Source organism: Macaca thibetana, chromosome 3, assembly GCF_024542745.1.
Source record: "Macaca thibetana thibetana isolate TM-01 chromosome 3, ASM2454274v1, whole genome shotgun sequence".
NCBI lineage: Eukaryota > Metazoa > Chordata > Mammalia > Primates > Cercopithecidae > Macaca > Macaca thibetana.
In genome coordinates this window covers 35,496,620-35,516,565 of record NC_065580.1, presented here as the reverse complement: position 1 = coordinate 35,516,565, position 19,946 = coordinate 35,496,620, and the positions used below count along the sequence as shown (strand labels likewise).

The window sequence follows — 19,946 nt, the reverse complement described above, 5'->3', positions numbered from 1 at the left end:
CCAAAACCCATAAAATCCTTAGAAGAAAACCTAGGTAATACCATTCAGGACATAGGCATGGGCAAGGACTTCATGTCTAAAACACCAAAAGCAATGGCAACAAAAGCCAAAATTGACAAATGGGATCTAATTAAACTAAAGAGCTTCAAAAGAAACTACCATCAGAGTGAACAGACAACCGACAGAATGGGAGAAAATTTTTGCAATCTACTCATCAGACAAAGGGCTAATATCCAGAACCTACAAAGAACTCAAACAAATTTACAAGAAAAAAACAAACAACCCCATCAAAAAGTGGGCAAAGGATATGAACAGATACTTCTCAAAAGAAGACATTCATACAGCCAACAGACACATGAAAAAATGCTCATCATCACTCGCCATCAGAGAAATGCAAATCAAAACCACAATGAGATACCCATCTCACACCAGTTAGAATGGCAATCATTAAAAAGTCAGGAAACAACAGGTGCTAGAGAGGATGTGGAGAAATAGGAACACTTTTACACTGTTGGTGGGACTGTAAACTAGTTCAACCATTGTGGAAAACAGTGTGGCGATTCCTGAAGGATCTAGAACTAGAAATACCGTATGACCCAGCCATCCCATTACTGGGTATATACCAAAGGATTATAAGTCATGCTGCTATAAAGACACATGCACACGTATGTTTACTGTGGCACTATTCACAATAGCAAAGACTTGGAATCAACCCAAACGTCCATCAGTGACAGACTGGATTAAGAAAATGTGGCACATATACACCATGGAATACTATGTAGCCATAAAAAAGGATGAGTTCGTGTCCTTTGTAGGGATATGGATGCAGCTGAGAAACCATCATTCTGAGCAAACTATCGCAAGAACAGAAAACCAAATACCACATGTTCTCACTCATAGGTAGGAACTGAACAATGAGATAGATCACTTGGACACAGGAAGGGGAACATCACATACCAGGTCCTATTGTGGGGAGGGGGGAGGAGGGAGGGATAGCATTAGGAGATATACCTAATGTAAATGACTAGTTAATGGGTGCAGCACACCAACATGGCACATGTACACATATGTAACAAACCTGCACGTTGTGCACATGTACCCTAGAACTTAAAGTATAAAAAAAGAAAAAAAGGTTAGCAGATATGAACAAAAAAGAAAGCAGAAGTAGCAATATTAAAACATAAAACATAAAATTTTGAGGGAGAACCTCAAAATTCAGGTCTTTTAGGTAGAAGGTGATTTTATGATGAAACATCTGACTGTCATGAATGTTTATATAGGAAATCATATACCATCAAGTATGTTTTTAAAAATTCTATCAATTATCAATACAATGTTGGGGAGTATATTTTTTATAATTAAAAAATAGATAAAATACAAATGCATTAATCTATGACAGAGCCAAGTAAAAAAATTAAAAGCATGAGATATGTGAACAACGATTTTTAAAAATTAAATTGTCATACATCAAGCTCTGAACACCAAAAGCTGAAAATGTAACCTCATTTTCCAAGTTCAATAAACCATTTATATAGATATATCATATTGTTGTAGAAATCAGAAATGTTACAAACTACATTTTTGCCACAGAACAATTAAACTAGAATAACAAAAGTTTAAATAGAAATATTCCAATTGCTTGTTAATTGAAGAAATATCATCAAAAATAACAATTTAATCAAAGAAAAGTAAAAAGCATAACAATATTAATAAAAAAACGCTACATGTCAAAATGCATAGGATGCAACAAAAATTTCAGCAAGGTAAACTTGGGGAAATTTGGTATAAATAATCCTCAAATGTCAGTCATGTACCTGTCAAAAGGAGGAGGGATTTATAAAAAGCTGTAATGTTTGTAATAATCAACCATAAGTCTTCTCTGATAGATCATGTCTTCTGGGCACTTCGCCCATTCTTCATGACTAAAGTTTACTGAGAACAGTTTTGATCATTACTCTGCTACCTTGGAATATACATCTGGACTGGGAACCCAAACTCACTTAAGCCATGTTTGTGCTATGCTCTGCATAGACATGAAAGCAAAACAGGTTGAAACTGCAGCCCACTGCTCATTATTCTGAACAAATATTCCCAAAGTCACTTTAGTCATTGGCATGTATCATAAGTTTCAGTTCATTCCACGTTTTTTTGGATTTTCTGAACTCTTCCTAAAAATACTTATGTGCCACATTTATAGTTCTCCTTGTTTACTGCACCTCTCACATGCAGCAACCCTGGTTTTGAATTTGCAGAATAAATTCTGTCCTTGCACTTCCACGAGCAGGATGCTCATGGATTCCTCCCCATACACAGTAGGCTTCTTTTCCATCCATAGAGGTTTACATAGCTTTAGCTTCAATAAATAAATGGGAAATTTGTAAAAATATAGAAAATCTAAACAACATTATCAACCAACTTGATCTAATTGCCATTTATTGATTACTACACCCAAACACAATAGAAAGTCAATTCTTCCTACATGCACACAGAATATTCTCCAATGTCATTTGTATTCCAGTTGTTAAAATAAGTCTCAATAAATTTAAAAGAACTCAAATTGGTGAGGCACGGTGGCGCACGCTTGTAATCCCAGCACTTTGGAAGGCAGAAGTGGGCAGATCACCTGAGATCGGGAGTTTACGACCAGCCTTACCAACATGGAGAAACCCCATCTCTACTGAAAATACAAAATTAGCCCAGTGTAATGGCGCATGCCTGTAATCCCAGCTACTCAGGGGGCTGAGGCAGGAGAATCACTGAACCTGGGAGTCAGAGGTTGTGGTGAGCCAAGATCATGCCATTGCACTCCAGCCTGGGCAACAAGAGCAAAACACCGTCTCAGAAGGAAAAAAAAACAAAAAACAAAACTCAAATTATACAAAATTACATTCTCCCATTACAATAAAATTAGAAATCAGTAACAGAAAGATATCTGAAAAATCCCCAAGTATTTAGCAATTAAATAACCTACTTCTAAATATTCCATGGGTCAAGAAATAATCAAAAGGATAATTACAAAGTATTTTGAACTGAAAGAAAATGTCAACTCAACGTATCAAAATGTGAGGATGCAGCTGAAGCAATACTTAAGGGAAAATTTACAGCACCAAACACCTATAATTAGGAAAGAAGAAAGTTCTCAAATCAAATGACCTCAGCTTCCACCACAGGACTGGAAGAGGAGTAAACTGAACCAAAGGTAAGCATAATGAAGGAAATAAATAACAATAGAAATTAACAATTAAAATTAATAGAAATTAAATGGAACAGAGAAAAAGAACTGGGAAAAATCAGGGGAAGAGTAATAAAACTGATAAATCCCTAGGCAGACTGATCAGGAAAAAAAGGAGGAGACACAAAATTACCAGGTATTGAGGTAACATCACTATAGATCCGATAGGTATTAAAAGGATAACATGGAACATTATTAACATTTTTATGCCAATAAATTCAACAACTCAGATAAAATTACCAATTTCTTTAAAGACAGTAACTATCAAAGCTTACTCAATGATAAATAAGTCACATGAATACCCCTATACTTATTAAAGAAATTGAATTTATAGTTTAAACCTTCCCACAAAGAAAACTCCAGACCTAGTTGGTATCACTGTTGAATTCCTAACATTTTATGAAGAAATCCTACTAATTTTACACAAACTGTTTTAGAAAATTGAAGAGCACAGAGGAAATTCGCATTATGCAAATACTAAAACCAGAGAGTAACATAACAAGGAAAAAAAGTCACAGACCAATATCCCTTAGGAATGTAGATGCAAAAATTCTAAAACAAAATTTTGGCAAATCAAGTTTGACAGTATATAAAGATAAGGCAATAACAGGATGTGGGGCCTTTGGGGATGTGATCAGATAATGACGGTGGAACCCTCATGAATGGGATTATTGCCCTTATTAAATAGACCCAAGAAAGCTCTTCATCCCTTCCGCTATGTGAGATCACAGTGAGAAGGCACTATCTACGAACCAGGAAACAAACCATCCCCAGACACGGAGTCGGCTGGTGCCCTGACCTTGGAGTTTCCGAACTTGAGAACTCTAAAGAATAAATTTCTGTTATTTATGTCTATGGCATTTTGTTATAGTAGCCCGAATAGACTACGATCTTAAAGATGCAAAGGCAATACAATGGAGAAATGACAGTGTTTTCGACAAATGCTAAAGGAAAACTGGATGTTCAAAAGCAAAAAATTTAAAAATTCATCTCAACACATACCTCACATTTCATGCAAAGTTTATTTCAAACTGGATAACATACCTAAATTCAAAATATAATATAAAACTTCCAGAACACATAGGAGAAAAGCTGTGGGACCTTAAGTTTGGTGATGAGTTTTTAGATATAACACCAAAAGCATGATTCACATGAGAAGAAACTAATAGGACTTATTGAAATTAAAACCTTTTGCTCTAAGAAATACACTGTTGAAAGAATGAAAAGACATGCCAAAGACTGAAAGAATGGAAACCTGCCTGAAGACTGTGGGAAAAGAGTAGATCCTCTGAACACACCCTCACCTCTCACTTCCTTTCCTCACCACTAGCTGCTGTTTCTCCCCTGTACTCCTTTGGGAGATGAGTGAATGGAAGGGGCAGTTCTTACTTGGCTGGATAAACCCCCACTCTCCAGGCCTGTCAGATGATTCAAACTCACCATCCTGAGGCTCTTGAGCTGAACCGCAACTCCCCTGGCCCAAGACAGATGTATTTGCACTCCAGGTAGCCACTTAGGGATAAACTAGCTGTTCACTTCAAGCTTCTTTCTGACAAGATCCCTTCATTTCTATAGCTGGCCCTATTAAACAGGACCAAGAGCACCTCAAATTACACTGTTGCATGCTCACTCTCTCTTGTTTTCTCTACTGTATAGTCCCCTTTTGATAGAAAACAAAGATACACTCTGTTTTAAAAATCCTGGGAGTGCTATAAATAATGCAGCTGCACTCTCCAATATCAAAGAAGTCTGAAAGCCCTCCTCTAGTTCTCTGGGTTTCCTTGTTTAGAGTCAGACACCAGTCTACCATCCTGGTCAAGGTTCAGGCAACAATCCTCGTTGTTCCCCAAACACAGGGAATATTTCAAAGCTCACCAAGAGTACTCCCTTGAAGCTCCTCTCACTAGCAATGGCTCTCCCCAAATGGAGAGCAATGGCTCTCTCCAAAAAAACCTACCTTACTAACCTCTTCAAATATCTCCTAGCCCTTCTTATACCTTTTATTTTGTTAAGTGACCCATGAACCAATAAATAGGTCCTATTTTACTTCCTTTGTAAATTCTTTATGAGGGAGAGAGAGACTGACTCTCATTGACTCTGGTATCTTGATATCTCACCTATTGGAGCCTCAGTCAAAAATAAGGCAGCTTGATAGCACCCTCCAGAAAGGCTACAATGAAAAAGACAGAAGCGTCCAATGTTGGAGTGGATGACAGGGCAATTAAAACTCTCATACTCTTCCATAGGAGTTTAAAATGATACAACCTCTAAAAAACTATCTGGTGAGATTCGCTAAAGCTGAATTATGTCTATCCTATGATCCGGCAATTCCACTGCTAGGTTAACACCCTGAGAGAAATGTGTGTGTGTGTGCATGTGTGTGTGTGTACATATACACAAGTAGTACTACTACAAACATCTGTTGGTGAATATATATATATATATATATATATTCACCAAAGTGTACTACTTATATTTGCCAAAAACTAGTTGTGGGGGGCGGGGTGGGAAGGACCAAATCCACAGTAAAATGGATACATAATTTATGGCTCATCCATGCAATGGCACACTATCCAGAAACGAGAATAAACAAAGGGCAACTACTCACAATAAAAGGATCAGTCTCATGACACAACACTGAATTTTGAAAAACAAACGCAAAAAATTCTATTCTGCATAATTGCACCTATATAAAATTTTTAAATAGACAAAACAACCCCAATTATTCTATTTAGAATATGGGATACTTAGCACCTTTTTTTCCAAGTAATGGCCCTAGTGACAATTCAGAACGATAAAAGAGATCACCTTCAACATATTGCTATAAAAAGACATAAAAATCAAATATTATTGCCTGGAGATAGCTTCATCTTTGACATATTACCTTATACAGCTAAGTTTATTTTCTTAAATTGATATCATTTTGCTTTTATTACTGAAAAACAGGTTACCTTGAGAAAAAGTTAAGTTTCATATTATGAATTATAGCTCAAAGTATACAATTATCATTATGAGCCACAAGAGGGCAGCAGTTCCAAGGAATGGAGTTATGAATATGAAATGAAATTACAGAAGAGCAATATAAATTATTGAGTTTGTGAACCACAGATTTTTTAACAGAACTTAAAAATTATTATTCCAAGGCTTTTAATTTAGAATTTTAGGACTAGAAAAACCCGAAAGACGTCTCTTTTATATAAGAAACTTCACGTATTTCATTTTCCTCCATATATAAATCATATGTGGACTTATATAAAATATAACTGTTTTACTTTAGTATGAAAATTCTGTATAAAATCATTTGCCATAGAACAATAGCTCACATATGTATAGGTCCTTAAACTTTTTAAAATACTTTCATAAATGTAATATTTCATCCTTTTTACTCTATTAAGCCCTCTGAAGTAGACATGCCAAAAATTATTAATTCCCTTTTATAGATGAAGAAATTGAGGTTCGGGAGAAGTGAGTAACTTGTCCTAATTAACACCACTAATAATTAGAAAAGGCAGAAGCTCATTCAACATATTTCCTATTATTTTGCACAGTTGTCTGTTAACCACACAAGTATCCTTTAGTCACATATGAATTTAGAATATTATTTTAATAGAGCTCTGCTCTAATAGAATGTTAGTTTTAAACTTGTCAATAAGACCTTTCATAGATACCTGGCTAATGATGTTCTCTATTGAACTACTGACACTTAATAATCTGTTATTTTCTGATAGAAAAAATGGAAGTAGAAGTGAAGTTTAAAGTAAAATAAGCAGTATTTTCAGAGGATGATGATTAGGATAAAAGGGAAAACAGACACACAATTCTAGGGAACAGGCTTAACAGTTACCTCAAAAACTACCATAGTAGTTGTAAATGTTTACCATAAGCTGTAAATATTCCTAAAGCCACTCAATTTTTATGTTACCAGGAAAATGAATTTATTAATATTGTTTATTAGCCCTAATGTTTAATTATATTATTTTTGGTAAATAGAATATTATAGCTATAAAAACAGACTCAATATCTGATGCTTAAAAATGTATCCAATTAGAAAGGAAACTGCAACTTCAGGAACAGAACATATAACATCTACAAAAAAAAAAAATAGTATGCAATGAAACAAACGAATGGAAGAAAATTTGCTTAGTGTTATAAATAATCAGAGAGAAGTCAAAAACTTATTTCCTTGGACTAAAATATCCCATTCAACTACAAAGGTCAATTGAGGCTACTTCTAGGTTTTAAATTTTTCCATGTCTTCATAAGGGTCTAATTTCTCCACTCTCAGATATCTGGTGTATTACATAACTCTTCTGCTTCAGTTATTTCCACCTTACCAGTTACCGCTGGCAAAGCAGAAGCTAGAGATAGTTGCATTAGTACAACCCTGGGTTTCTTCCTTTTATTCATTCATTCATTCATTTTACAAACATTTGTTGGGCATACAAGCTAAGCACAGTAAAAGACAGCTCATCAAAAAATAAATGAATTATTCCCTCATGGCATAAATAAATGTTAAACAAAAGATGTATTATTACTAAAGAAATAACTAAGACTGAAAAAAAGACGTAGTATTACCAACTGTGGTGATATAAATGAAAAGTTTCAGGTGCAATGAAGACCATAAAATGACAAAACGATATCCAACTTATGTTGTCAATCACAAAAACCTTTAAGGAGGTGACATTTAACCTGAGATCCAAAGGTGGGCAATGGAGAAACACTTCCAAGAAGGGGAATGGTGTATCTACTGCCTGAGTAAAGAGTGCCTGGCTTATTCAAATAATTGAAACTTTTAATTTATCCATGACTAGCACATACACTGTAGAAGAAATAAGGTATAAAAGTCAAGGTGTAGAGAATATACATTTATATAGTATTATTAATAAGAGGGAATTTTTAAAATATTGCCAAGCCCCTTCTCTAAAGAGCAAAATCAGACAGGATACTGGATTGAGGGATTAAAGAACAACTCAACTTTGAGTTCACAAATTCCCAAACCACAAGTAAACCAGATTACACAGTACTTTCTCTCTTTATCTCACATGAATGAGGACCAAATGAAATAATATACTAAAACTGCATAATTCACAAAGCAGTATGTACATTTTAATTGTTAATATAAAAGCATTTCTAATTTCATTTCAGCCTTAATTCTTATTCCAAATATAAAGTGGTATTCATCTTTCAAAATTCTCTAGTGCAAATCTCCAAGACATCTCCCTAAAATAATAACCTTCCTTTTGTCTGCAGTAAATCTATTTTTCCTATTAATGAAAAATTTAAAAATATTTTTTGCAAAGCCTTGTCAAACTTACATTCTAATGCATTATAAAGAAATTCAAAATCTTCATTTGTTTTAGGATTATGCCTCCGGTGATAGTCCAATTTTACCCATTCTTCTTTTTCTCTTATCTTCCTTAGTTCTTGCTGTGTTTCCCATTCCAACCTTAAGCTTTTCTGTCTTCTTAAATCCTCTACGAAGATTTTAGCATGCCATTGCCTGTAGTAAGTCTGTATCACTATCACCTATAGTTAAAAGGAAATAGAAAGTGTCTATCATCAACTTTTTGATCAGATATTAAAGGCAATGATGATTATTTAAATTCCAATTCCATGAGAAAATACTGAGTCTAGTTTTAGCCCTAGACTAAATAGATATTTTCACAAACACTAACATAAAAAGCATGTATAATGCATGTCCACTGGTATTTGACTTTGAATTCTCCCAAATACACTTTCACAGAAAGATGTTTGTACAATCCTTAACAGAATAGACTCTGGAGTAAAACTTAGTTTGAATCTTCCTTCTGCTACTCACTAGTTGTTTGATTTTGGATAAGTTACTTGCCATCTCTATGCTTTAGTACCCTCATGTGTAAAACAGTGATAATAAGAGTATACATACAGAGTGCTTAACCCAAGCCTGATACATCATGAGTCCTCAATACTATTATTGTTATAAATATTAATTATCTCCATCTTATCTTAAATGCCACTAGCTTAGGCTCATGGTTATAACAAAACTGTATTTCCTAAATGCACATCAGGTAGGTATGTGTTGAAACCATCAAAGGCAGGTCAGATAAAATGGAGACTGAAGCAAACAAATATTTATTAAATTGTATTAAACATGAATATGTTTGGAAGTACACCATAGTACTAAACCCTCAAAAAGTCTATGATATAGCTGAGAGAGTTTATCACTTTTTTCTGAGAGTTTATAATTTTATTAAACTCATAAATAAAAATAAAATGTGAAGAGGTCAGATGATAGAGCTTATGCTGATGCATCCCTTACTCTCATCCTAATGCCTAATAATTATAGAAAAACTATGTAAAGCAGATATCAACAAAGATACTGGATCAAACTGAAGGGGTCCCCCAAAAGAAGAGAAACTTTGAAGAATCCCTTCAACAAAAGAGGCTGGTAGAATTAATTGAAGAAAGAGTCTGTAACCTAATCATGCACTGGAGAAGCAAGTCAGAAAATACAGAAGGGGCTCTAGGACTGCTCTAAGCCCAAAACTGATGGATGGTCTGAGCAGAAGGGCCACTAACCAGGTGACTGTTTAAAAAATGCAAAAAGGATAAGTTCCTGTAAAATAGTTAGGCAAGGAGCAACAGAGATATTCGTCCCTAGGCAAGAGTGGTGAGTGTCCCAGCTGATACCCAGAATGAAAAAAAAAAAAAAGCCCCCATCTGGAAAACTAGCTTTCTCCCATAATCAAGCTTTACATGTCCCCTAAAATCATGGGGTCAGACTGGTTGAACCAATATGCTATTGGCACATTGGACATTAAGAATCTCAAACACATCAGCAGCATCTAGAAAATTATTAGAAATGCAAATTTTCAGGCCCCACCCCAGAGCTATTGATCAGAAACTCCTGGGGCAGCACAGGATTCTATATATTCATGAGCCCTCCAGATGATGCTTATAATAAAGTTTTAGAACTACTAGAGTAAATCAAAACAAAACAAAATACAAGAGCAGACTAAATATAGTTAATATTTTCACAGAGAAAGGAAAGGCTATCAGTATAAAATAATATAATGAGCCAAGAAAAAAGACTGGCAAAATTTTTATTTTTGAAATTTAAAAAATTAAATAGAATACGGATTAGCCTGAGTGCTACTAAACTTGTTAAACTTATCTAAAACACCAAAACACATTTGTTTAAACACAGAAGTTTTTTCCCTTTCATGTGACAATCCACGGATCAGCACAGCAGTTTAGGGCTGGTAGGAAAGCTCTGTCATATTTAACAATTGGTTTCCTACTTATATGTCCCAGATGGCTGGTCCACTTACCAGCTTCCAACCAGTAAACAGAGGGAAAAGGAGCAAAGAGCATTTTAAGAATGATAACTGTAAGTGGCTCACATTGTCCCTCACATCTCACTGTCCAGGTCTTAGTTATATGGCCTCACTGATACACAAGGGAGGTGATGAAATGTGGTCATCAGTGGAGCAGCCACATGCTCAGATAAAGCTCTACTACAATAGGAGAAGGGAAAAATGGGTATTGACAGAGAACTAGTAGTTTCTTGTAAGCTGATCTGCAGAATGTGCAGAACATAAGAAGTAATAAGTAGGCAAGAAAATTAGGTGAGAAAATCTTTTAGCATGCAGGACAAAGGTTCATAAAAATTTAAATGAATGAATGAAAAATAAGAGACATGAAAGATAAATCCCAGCATTCCAAAATGTTTCTTTTTTTTTTTAATTTTTTTTTTTTTCTTTTTAGGCAAAGTCTCACTCTCACCCAGGCTGGAGTACAGTGGCGTGATCTCAGCTCACTGCAGCCTCCGCCTCCTGGGTTCAAGTGATTCTCATGCTTCCCTTCCTGAGCAGTTGGGACCACAGGCACGTGCCACTATGCCTGGCTAATTCTTCTATTTTTAGTAGAGACAGGGTTTCACCATGTTGCCGAGCTTGGTCTCCAACTTCTGGCCTCAAGTGATCTGCCTACCTCAGCCTCCCAAAGTACTGGGATTACAAGCCTGAGTCTCGGCATCTGGCCTCATTCAAAAATATTTCTGAGATAAGTTCCAGACAAAATGAGGAAAGTTGATTACAGAAATTCATAAAAACATAATAGAGGAATATTTCCCACAGCAAGACATGGACTCTCAGACAGGGTCCATCATCAAGTCTCAAGCATATTACAATAAGTTTGCCAAATACCCAGGATAAAGTGAAAATCCTGACAGCTTCTAGAAAGAGGAAACAATGAAAGGAGGGGGCAGGAAATGAAGAAAAGCCTAATAAGGTTCTTGACTTATTCATGGAAATAATATATAGCCTGATTAGATATGCACTTGATATAAAAAATTTAGTTATGTTAAAAAATATGTATGAGTAACTGTCAGAGGCGTGTGAACCAGAGCAACTCCATCTTGAATAGGAGCTGGGTAAAATGAGGCTGAAACTTACTGGGCTGCATTCCAGACTGCTAGGCATTGTAAGCCACAGGATGAGATAAGAGGTCAGTACAAGATACAGGTCATAAAGACCTTGCTAATAAAATAGGTTGCAGTAAAGAAGCTGGCTAAATCCCACCAAAACCAACATGGCGACGAGAGTGACCTCCTGTCATCCTCACTACTACACTCCCACCAGCGCCAAGATGGTTTACAAATGCCATGGCAACATCAGGAAGTTACCCTATATGGTCTAAAAACGGGAGGCATGAATAATTCACTCCTTGTTTAGCATATCATGAAGAAATAATCATAAAAATGGGCAACCGGCACCGGGCAACCCTCAGGTCTGCTCTGTCTGTGGAGTAGCCATTCTTTTGTTCCTTTACTTTCTTAATAAACTTGCTTTTACTTTATTCTACAGACTTGCCCTGAATTAGTTCTTGTGGGAGATCCAAGAACCCTATCTTGGGATCTGGATCGGGACCCCTTTTTTGTAACATAACCACTAGAAAAAATAAAATACTTATTTCTGAACTACAAAAGAACAAAAAAAAGAAACATTTAATCAAACCAACAAAAAGAAAAGGCTAAAAAAGCATAAACAAATAAGAATAATTAGTAAATAAAACAAAATGAAATAGCAAGAATGAGCCCAAAAATATCAGTAGTCACACATAACATCTTTCTCGAAACAAGAAAGATTTAAAATAGTAAATAGTGAACTCAAAACCTGTTAAAAAAATAAACATGACCCAAGTAGAAAGGAATCAAAGTTAAAAGAACTTATTTAATGGAAATGTACTCCCTATATCAGCTTTTAACAAATCCCTCTGTTTACAGGTCACACCTCACTTCCACCTCCCACAGAACCTCCAATTCACCTTGCAAGACTCTATGGGGCAAATCTATTTGGTTCTTGATGCCATCCTCGTTGGCAGGCATTTAGATTTTCACTCCCTCTGTTCTGGTAAGTCAAGTTAACACTTCTCCATCTGCTTTAAAACTTAAAAAAAAAACCACAACTGACATTTACTCTTCTTATGTATTCTTTGTCCTTGTATATTTATACTTTTATTCTTTCAATATCATTTTTTGGAGTATGGAAAATGACAGCAATTTCCATTTCCTTACCTAATATCCATTCTCCTCTACTTTCTCTTACTAAGAAGATCTCAATCTCATTGAGGAGCAATGATATGCTACTTTAAAAATTCATTTATCACACACTTTTGCAGTAAGGATAGTCACATGACATAATTCAAGTCACTGGGATGCAAGTAGAAGTCACTGGGTGGGGCTTTCCGGGGAAATCCTTGAAGGTGGCATTCATGGAACATGCTGCCTTGACTTTTCCCTTCTTCTCACATGGAATGCAGGCATGATGAAAATTAGTCAACCATTTTATCTTCATACAGTAACAAGCTCATGATGAGCTTAATGGAGTAGAAAGATGAAAGCAGTTTATGATTCTGATGACATCATAGTCACCACCCATGCCCAGTATAGTAAGAAAGTAAAAATTAATTTAGACTGAGAAAGTAAAAAATTGTCAGGCTGGAATAACAGGCACTAATAAGGTCAGCTACAAAATTAACAAAAACAATATTTCTCCCAAGGACACTCTACAACTATAAAATATTTTAACAATCCCCTTCTTTGAGTGACTGCTATTTTCTTACTCACTGAGAAACTTTGTTCTCTAAATTCATAAACTATCAGAAACTTCCTGTTTGAAATTAGACCAGTAAGAAAGAAACATTCCACTCTTGCCTAAAGGTTGTACATCACTTTGACAGAGAGAAGCAGCCTCAATTTGCAACCAAGGTGCTGAACTTCAGAGAACTTCAAAGAAACATTTCTCATCTCCTTTAACTTTGTTTCCAAAGGAAGGTGACCTTGGTCTACTTCACAGTCCAGACCTAATGTTGGCCCATTTATACACACCCTTGTTTTGCATTGAGACTATCAGGATACTGCTTCCCTTAAATCCCACTCAAACTTCACTTTTCCCCACATGATATAATAACTTCACATATTCCTTTATTTGGTGAAAATTAGTTTGGACTGAAAAAGTAAAAAATTATCAGGCTGGAATAACTGGCACTGACAAACCCTGCTGTAAAGTTAGCCCCATGGTTCCCCTGGTACACTGTTTCCTTCAGGGCAATTAAGTCAACAGATTTAACTTTTTTTCACTACAAGTTTGTCTCTAAAGATATCGGGCTGAATAGCCTAGCCCCAGATTTCTTGTCATTTGAAAATCAAAATCTCTTAAAGTCACTGCTTTCTGGTCATTTTTACTCACAGTAAATTGATGGTAGGAGGTAGGTCAAATAGGTTGAAAGTAAAAGAATGAAAAATGATAGACCATGCAAAAAAATAAAACAGAGTTGGAGTGACTACGTTAATATTAGAGAAAATCGACTACTGTGCTATTTGGTTTCAATTAGTCTGGAAAGTTTCCTTGGTGATTCCACTGTGACAAGCGTTCAGGCCAAGGGACAGCAGTGTTAAGAAAGCTAATAATGGCCAAAGGCAATACACAAAGAAGCTGGGTTTCCCTAAGAGGAAAGGAAGGATTAGGAGCATTTAGGATTCCGGTTCTTTACATGGAGATAAAGACTGCTTTGTTAGCAGTGAAACATGACCCATACTCATGAGCATTCTTTCTCAAGCAAATGTGGCTTGGAGAAACAGACACACTCAGAACAACTGGCTTATGTATCCAATTTTTAGTATTCATCCACAATAAAAGTTATCTCACCGCCTTTAGTCTTTGAGCATGGTATTCTGCTGCTGAAAAATACTTTCCTGGTGTTACCAGTTTATCAGTCATATTTGATACATATACACCAATGTTAGTCATCTGTGTGGACGTTGTATTTGTAGTTTGTTGGAGAATTTTTTTCTGAAAAACTGTCTAAAAGAAAAACATTAAAAATTTAAATAAATATCCCCATATACACACATAAGTGAGTTTTTCTACATATGTAAGTTAATTTTCTTTTATTAATTGCCATATAATTACTTAAGAGAAATTTGAGAGAGTCATACAGTGCAATTATTGAGTCTATATCTTCAAAAACCTAAAGGGAAAAACGAAAACATTACCTGTGTATCCCTACAAAATACACTGAGTCTTTCGGGAATCTTTTTAGGTACAGTTTGTGTTCCAGCATGGTGATACTCTACTCCTGTTACTTTATGTCTGAATCCACCAAGAAATGGTTTGTGAAAGTCAGATTTGACAATCTCAACAGCTACCTGCTGGTACCGATCAAGGCCTGAGAGATAAAACCAAGATTCAATGAAAGTTCAACCAAGAAGGGATTCAAAAATACTTTTTCTAAAAGACATCAAATAACAAACCAGTTTGGACAGTGACAGTTATGATTTGAGAGACATCAGTTAATCCATCTATTCTTTTGACTGGATACAGATCTGGATTTGTAGAAAAGATTTCCACTTGTATAATCTCCTGTGGCTTAACTCCATGTTGTACTAGAGTCTCATTATTTCTAAGAATTTTTCCTAAAAATTGAAATAAAATTTTTAAAGTTTTATGACAAAGAAATGGCTATTCATTGATTTTATTTTTTGTTTTTTAATTGACAAATTAAAAATTGTATATATCGTGTACAACATGTTTTGAACTATGTATACATTGTGAAGTAGTTTAATACAGCTATTAACATGTCCATTACCTCATATACTTATCATTTTGTGGTAAGAACACTTAATATCTATTCTCTCAGAAATTTTCAAATATGTAATATATTATTATTAACTATAGTCACCATTTCTAGAAATGGCTAATTGCACATTCTCATTTTAAGGAGATGGAAAATATCAAAGGTGAACTTTGAAACTTTGAACACATATTTAATTATTAAATATAGTATTAATATATTTACTCATAGGAACACATATTATTTAATTATTAAATATAGTATTAATCGTTTCTATTAATAGTTTCTACTTCTTGCTCTGATGTTAGTACAGACAATTCCATAATAGTAAGTTTTAGTAGCATTTTTGAGCAGGAATTTGGCATTATAAATAACACTGTATTACTCTCAGTTTATCAGGAATATATGATAACCATGAAACTCCACAAACATTTAAAAAATAAAGACATTCTATGGTATGAGCAAAATAATATACTAAACGTTCATTCTACTAAAAAAAAAACAACAAAAACGCAATGCGTTAAACGTAAGTACAGGACATACCCACATCAAGAGGAAGGATAATTATTTTAATACCCATCCTACCCCTCATATTAGTTCTTTCTCACATTGCTATAAAAAACTACCCGAGATTGAATAATTTATAAATAAATGACATTTAGGCCACACATGGTAGTTGACGCCTATAATACCAGCACTTTGGGAGGCTGAGGTGGGCAGATCACTATGGCCAGGAGTTCATGACCGGCCTGTCCAACATGGGAAAACCCAGTCTCTACTAAAAATACAAAACTGAGCCAGGCTGTGGTGGCACACTCCTGTAATCCCAGCTACTCGGGAGGCTGAGGCAAGAAAATTACTTAAACCTGGGAGGAAGAGGTTGCAGTGAGCCAAGATCACGCCACTGAACTCAAGCTTGAGCAAGACAGCAAAACTATGTATTGAAAAAAATAATAAAATAGGTTTAACTGGCTCAATATTCCACAGGCTGTACAGGATCATGGCTGGGGAGGCCTCAGGAAAATGTGGCAGAAGGTAAAGGGGAAGGAGGCATATCTTACGTGGCCGGAGGAGGAGAAACAGAGTGAAGGAGGAGGTGCTACACACCTTTAAACAATCAGATCTCATGAGAACTCACTCACTATCAAGAAGAAAGCAAGGGGGAAATCCGCCCCCATGATCCATTCGCCTCCCATCAGACCCCTCCTCCAACACTGAGGATTACAATTTGACAAGAGATTTGGGGGAGGACACAAAGCCAAACCATATATTCTGCCCTTGGCCCCTCACAAATCCTCAAATCTCATGTCTTCCCATTGCAAAATACAATCATCCCTTCTCAACAGTCCCCCAAGTCTTAACTCATTTCAGCATTAACTCAAAAGTCCACAGATCAAAGTCTCATCTGAGACAAGGCAAGTCCCTTCCACCTACGAGCCTATGAAATAAAAAACAAGTTAGTTACTTCCAAGATACAATGGAGATATAGGCATTGGGTAAATATACCCATTCCAAAATGGAGAAATCAGCCAAAACAAAGGGGCTACAGGTCCCATGCAAATTCAAAACCCAGCAGGGCAGTTATTGAATCTTAAAATTTAAATAATCTCCTTTGATTCCACGTTTCACATACAGGCCACACTGATGCAAGGGGTGGGCTCCCAAGGCTTTGGGAAGCTCTGCCCCTGTGGCTCTGCAGGGCTCAGATCACATGGCTGCTCTCAAGAGCTGGCACTAAGCGCCTGTGGCTTTGCCAGGTGCACAGTACAAGCTGCTAATGGATCTACCATTCTGGAGTCTGGAAGACTGTGGCCCTCTTCTCACGGCTCCACTAGGCAGTGCCACAGTGGGGACTCTGTGGCGTCTCCAATCACATATTTCCCCTCTGCACCACCCTAGTAGAGGTTCTCCATGAGGGCTCTGCTCCTGCAGCCAACTTCTGCCTGGACATCCAGACATTTCCATACATCCTCTGAAATCTAGGCAGAGGCTCCCGAGGCTCAATTCTTGCCCTCTGTGCACCCATAGGCTTAATACCACATGGAAGCCACTAAGGCTTATGGTTTCCACCCTCTGGAGCAATGGCCTGAGACATATCTGGAGCTCTTTTAGCCAAAGCAGGAGCTGGAGCAGCTGGGACACAGGCAGAAGTGTCCTGAATGGTCCTGCACCTAGCCCACAAAACCATTTTTCCCTCCTAGGCCTCCAGGCCTGTGACAAGAGGAGCTGCCGTGAAGGTCTCTGAAATGACTTTGAGGCATTTTCCCCATTGTCTTGGCCATTAACATTTGGCTCCTTTTTATTATACAAATTTTGCAGCCTGCTTTAATTCCTCCCTTGAAATAGGGTTTTTCTTTTCTACCAAATGGTCAGGCTACAAATTTTCTAAACTTTTATGCTCTGCTTCCTTTTTAAATGTAAGCTCCAGTTTCAGATCATCTCCTTGCTCACACATGACCATATACTGTTAGAACCAGCTAGGCCACATCTTGAATGCTTTGCTGCTTAGAAACTTCTTCTACCAGATACCCTAAATCATCACTTTCAAGTTCAAAGTTCCACAGATCCCTAGAGCAAGAACACAGTGCTGCCAGTGTCTTTGCTAAAACATAGCACACGTGACCTTTATTCCAGTTCCCAATGAGTTCCTCATTTCCATCTGAGACTACCTCAGCCTGGTCTCCATTGTCCATATCACTATCAGCATTTTGGTCACAACAATTTAACAACTCTCTAGGAAGTTCCAAACTTTTCCCCATCTTCCTGTCTTCTCCAAAGGCCTCCAAACTGTTCCAACCTCTGCCCATTACCCAGTTCCAAAGCTGCTTCCATATTTTCAGATATCTTTACAGTAATGCCCAACTTCTTGGTACAAACTTTCTGTATTAGTTCTTTCTCACATTGCTATAAAGAACTACTTAAGATTGGGTAATTTATAAAGAAAAGAGTTTTAATTGGCTCACAGTTCCATGGGCTGTATAGGAAGCATGGTTGGGGAGCCCTCAGGAAACTTACAATCATGGCAAAAGGTGAAGAAGAAGGAGGCATGTTTTACATGGCTGGAGTAGGGGGAAGAGAGAAAAGGGAGAGGTGCTGAACACTTTTAAACAACCAGATGTCATAATAACTCACTATCACAAGAACAACAAGGGGGAAATCTGCCCCCATGATCCAATCACCTCCCACAGGGTCCCTTCTCCAACACTGGGGAATACAATTCAACATAAGATTTAGGTGGGGACACAAATCTAAACCATATCACCCCCAGTACAGAGAAGCATATATGCAGAATCCCTTACTTTCTCTCTTTTCATAATCAGAAACTCATATAAATTAATTCATGCCATGGTAGAGGTAAGCCTCAGTTTTGTGCTAGAAAAAGTATACATTGCTTAATTTTTATGATGTTATTGTTTTAATTTCTACTCACTCCTCCCGCATCTAATCAGCCACTGGTGTATTCAGCAAATTGACTAATTTTCTTTCTCTATTTTAAGGCATACAAAAGTGTAATTATGTGACTGGCTGCTGTTTTGTGTCATGGAAACTTCATTGATGGAGTCTATATTAATCTTCAAAATTTATGGTCCTTCTAAATTGCAGTTAGAAATGTGAACACTGCAAAAGGTTTACTTATGCTTAGAAATCCATCAGACACCACTACATAATCCAACTTACAATGATAATGGTTCAACTTACAATTTTCTGACTTTATGATGATGCAAAAGCCATACACATTTAGTAGAAACCATACTTTGACTACCCACACAATCACTGTTTTTCACTTTCAGTGCAGTATGCAATAAATTACATGAGATATTCAACACTTATAAAAGAGTCCTTGTATTAAATGATTTTGCCCACCTGTAGGCTAATGTAACTATTCTGAGCACATTTAAGGAAGGCTAGGCTAAGCTGAGATTTGGTAGGGTAGGCTTACTAAATGCATTTTTGACATACGATGTTTTCAATTTATGGTAAGTTTACTGGGACATAACCCAATCATAAGTTGATGAGCATCTGTAGTCTATTTTGGCTATGTTCAAGAAAGCACATTCTAAGATCTTTGAGTTTCTACTTCACACCCTAAATTCTTCAGTTAAAAAATTAATATGAGGGCTGGGTGTGGTGGCTCACACCTGTAATCCTAGCAATTTGCGAGGCGGGTGGATCACGAGGTCAGGAGTTCAAGACCAGCCTGGCCAATATGGTGAAACCCGTCTCTACTAAAAATGTAAAAATTAGCTGGTATGGTGACGTGTGCCTGTGGTCCCAGCTACTTGGGAGGCTGAGGCAGGAGAATCACTTGAACCCAGGAGGTGGAGGTTGCAGTGAGCAAGATCATGCCACTGACTCCAGCCTGGACAACAGAGTGAGACTCCATTTCAAAAAAAAAATAAAATTAACATGAATGTCATATGGACTTTATGATAGGTTGAATAACTGCCCCAAGTATGTCTACATTCTAATCTCCCAGACCTATGAATATTACCTTATACGGCAAAAGTGGCTTTGCAGATTTTATTGAGAATTTTGAGTTGGAAAGATTTTCCTGGATTATCTGGTTGGGCTATAAATGTAATCACGAGTCCCCTTATTA

At 36.6% G+C, this 19,946-nt stretch overlaps 1 protein-coding gene across 3 annotated transcripts in view; it reads right to left on the bottom strand.

Annotated features, from left to right (window-relative positions):
* IQUB (IQ motif and ubiquitin domain containing) overlaps positions 1 to 19,946 on the bottom strand; it is an 80,156-nt gene that overhangs the window by 36,887 nt on the left and 23,323 nt on the right. For 2 of the 3 annotated variants that reach the window (XM_050782609.1, XM_050782607.1), the window contains 4 exons: positions 15,027 to 15,188; positions 14,769 to 14,941; positions 14,422 to 14,577; positions 8,548 to 8,758 (listed from right to left, as the gene is read on the bottom strand). In XM_050782609.1, the coding sequence (XP_050638566.1) occupies positions 8,548 to 8,758; positions 14,422 to 14,577; positions 14,769 to 14,941; positions 15,027 to 15,188 (702 nt within the window). The remainder of the gene's footprint in view (positions 1 to 8,547; positions 8,759 to 14,421; positions 14,578 to 14,768; positions 14,942 to 15,026; positions 15,189 to 19,946) is intronic. The other variant, XM_050782610.1, reaches the window with a different exon arrangement.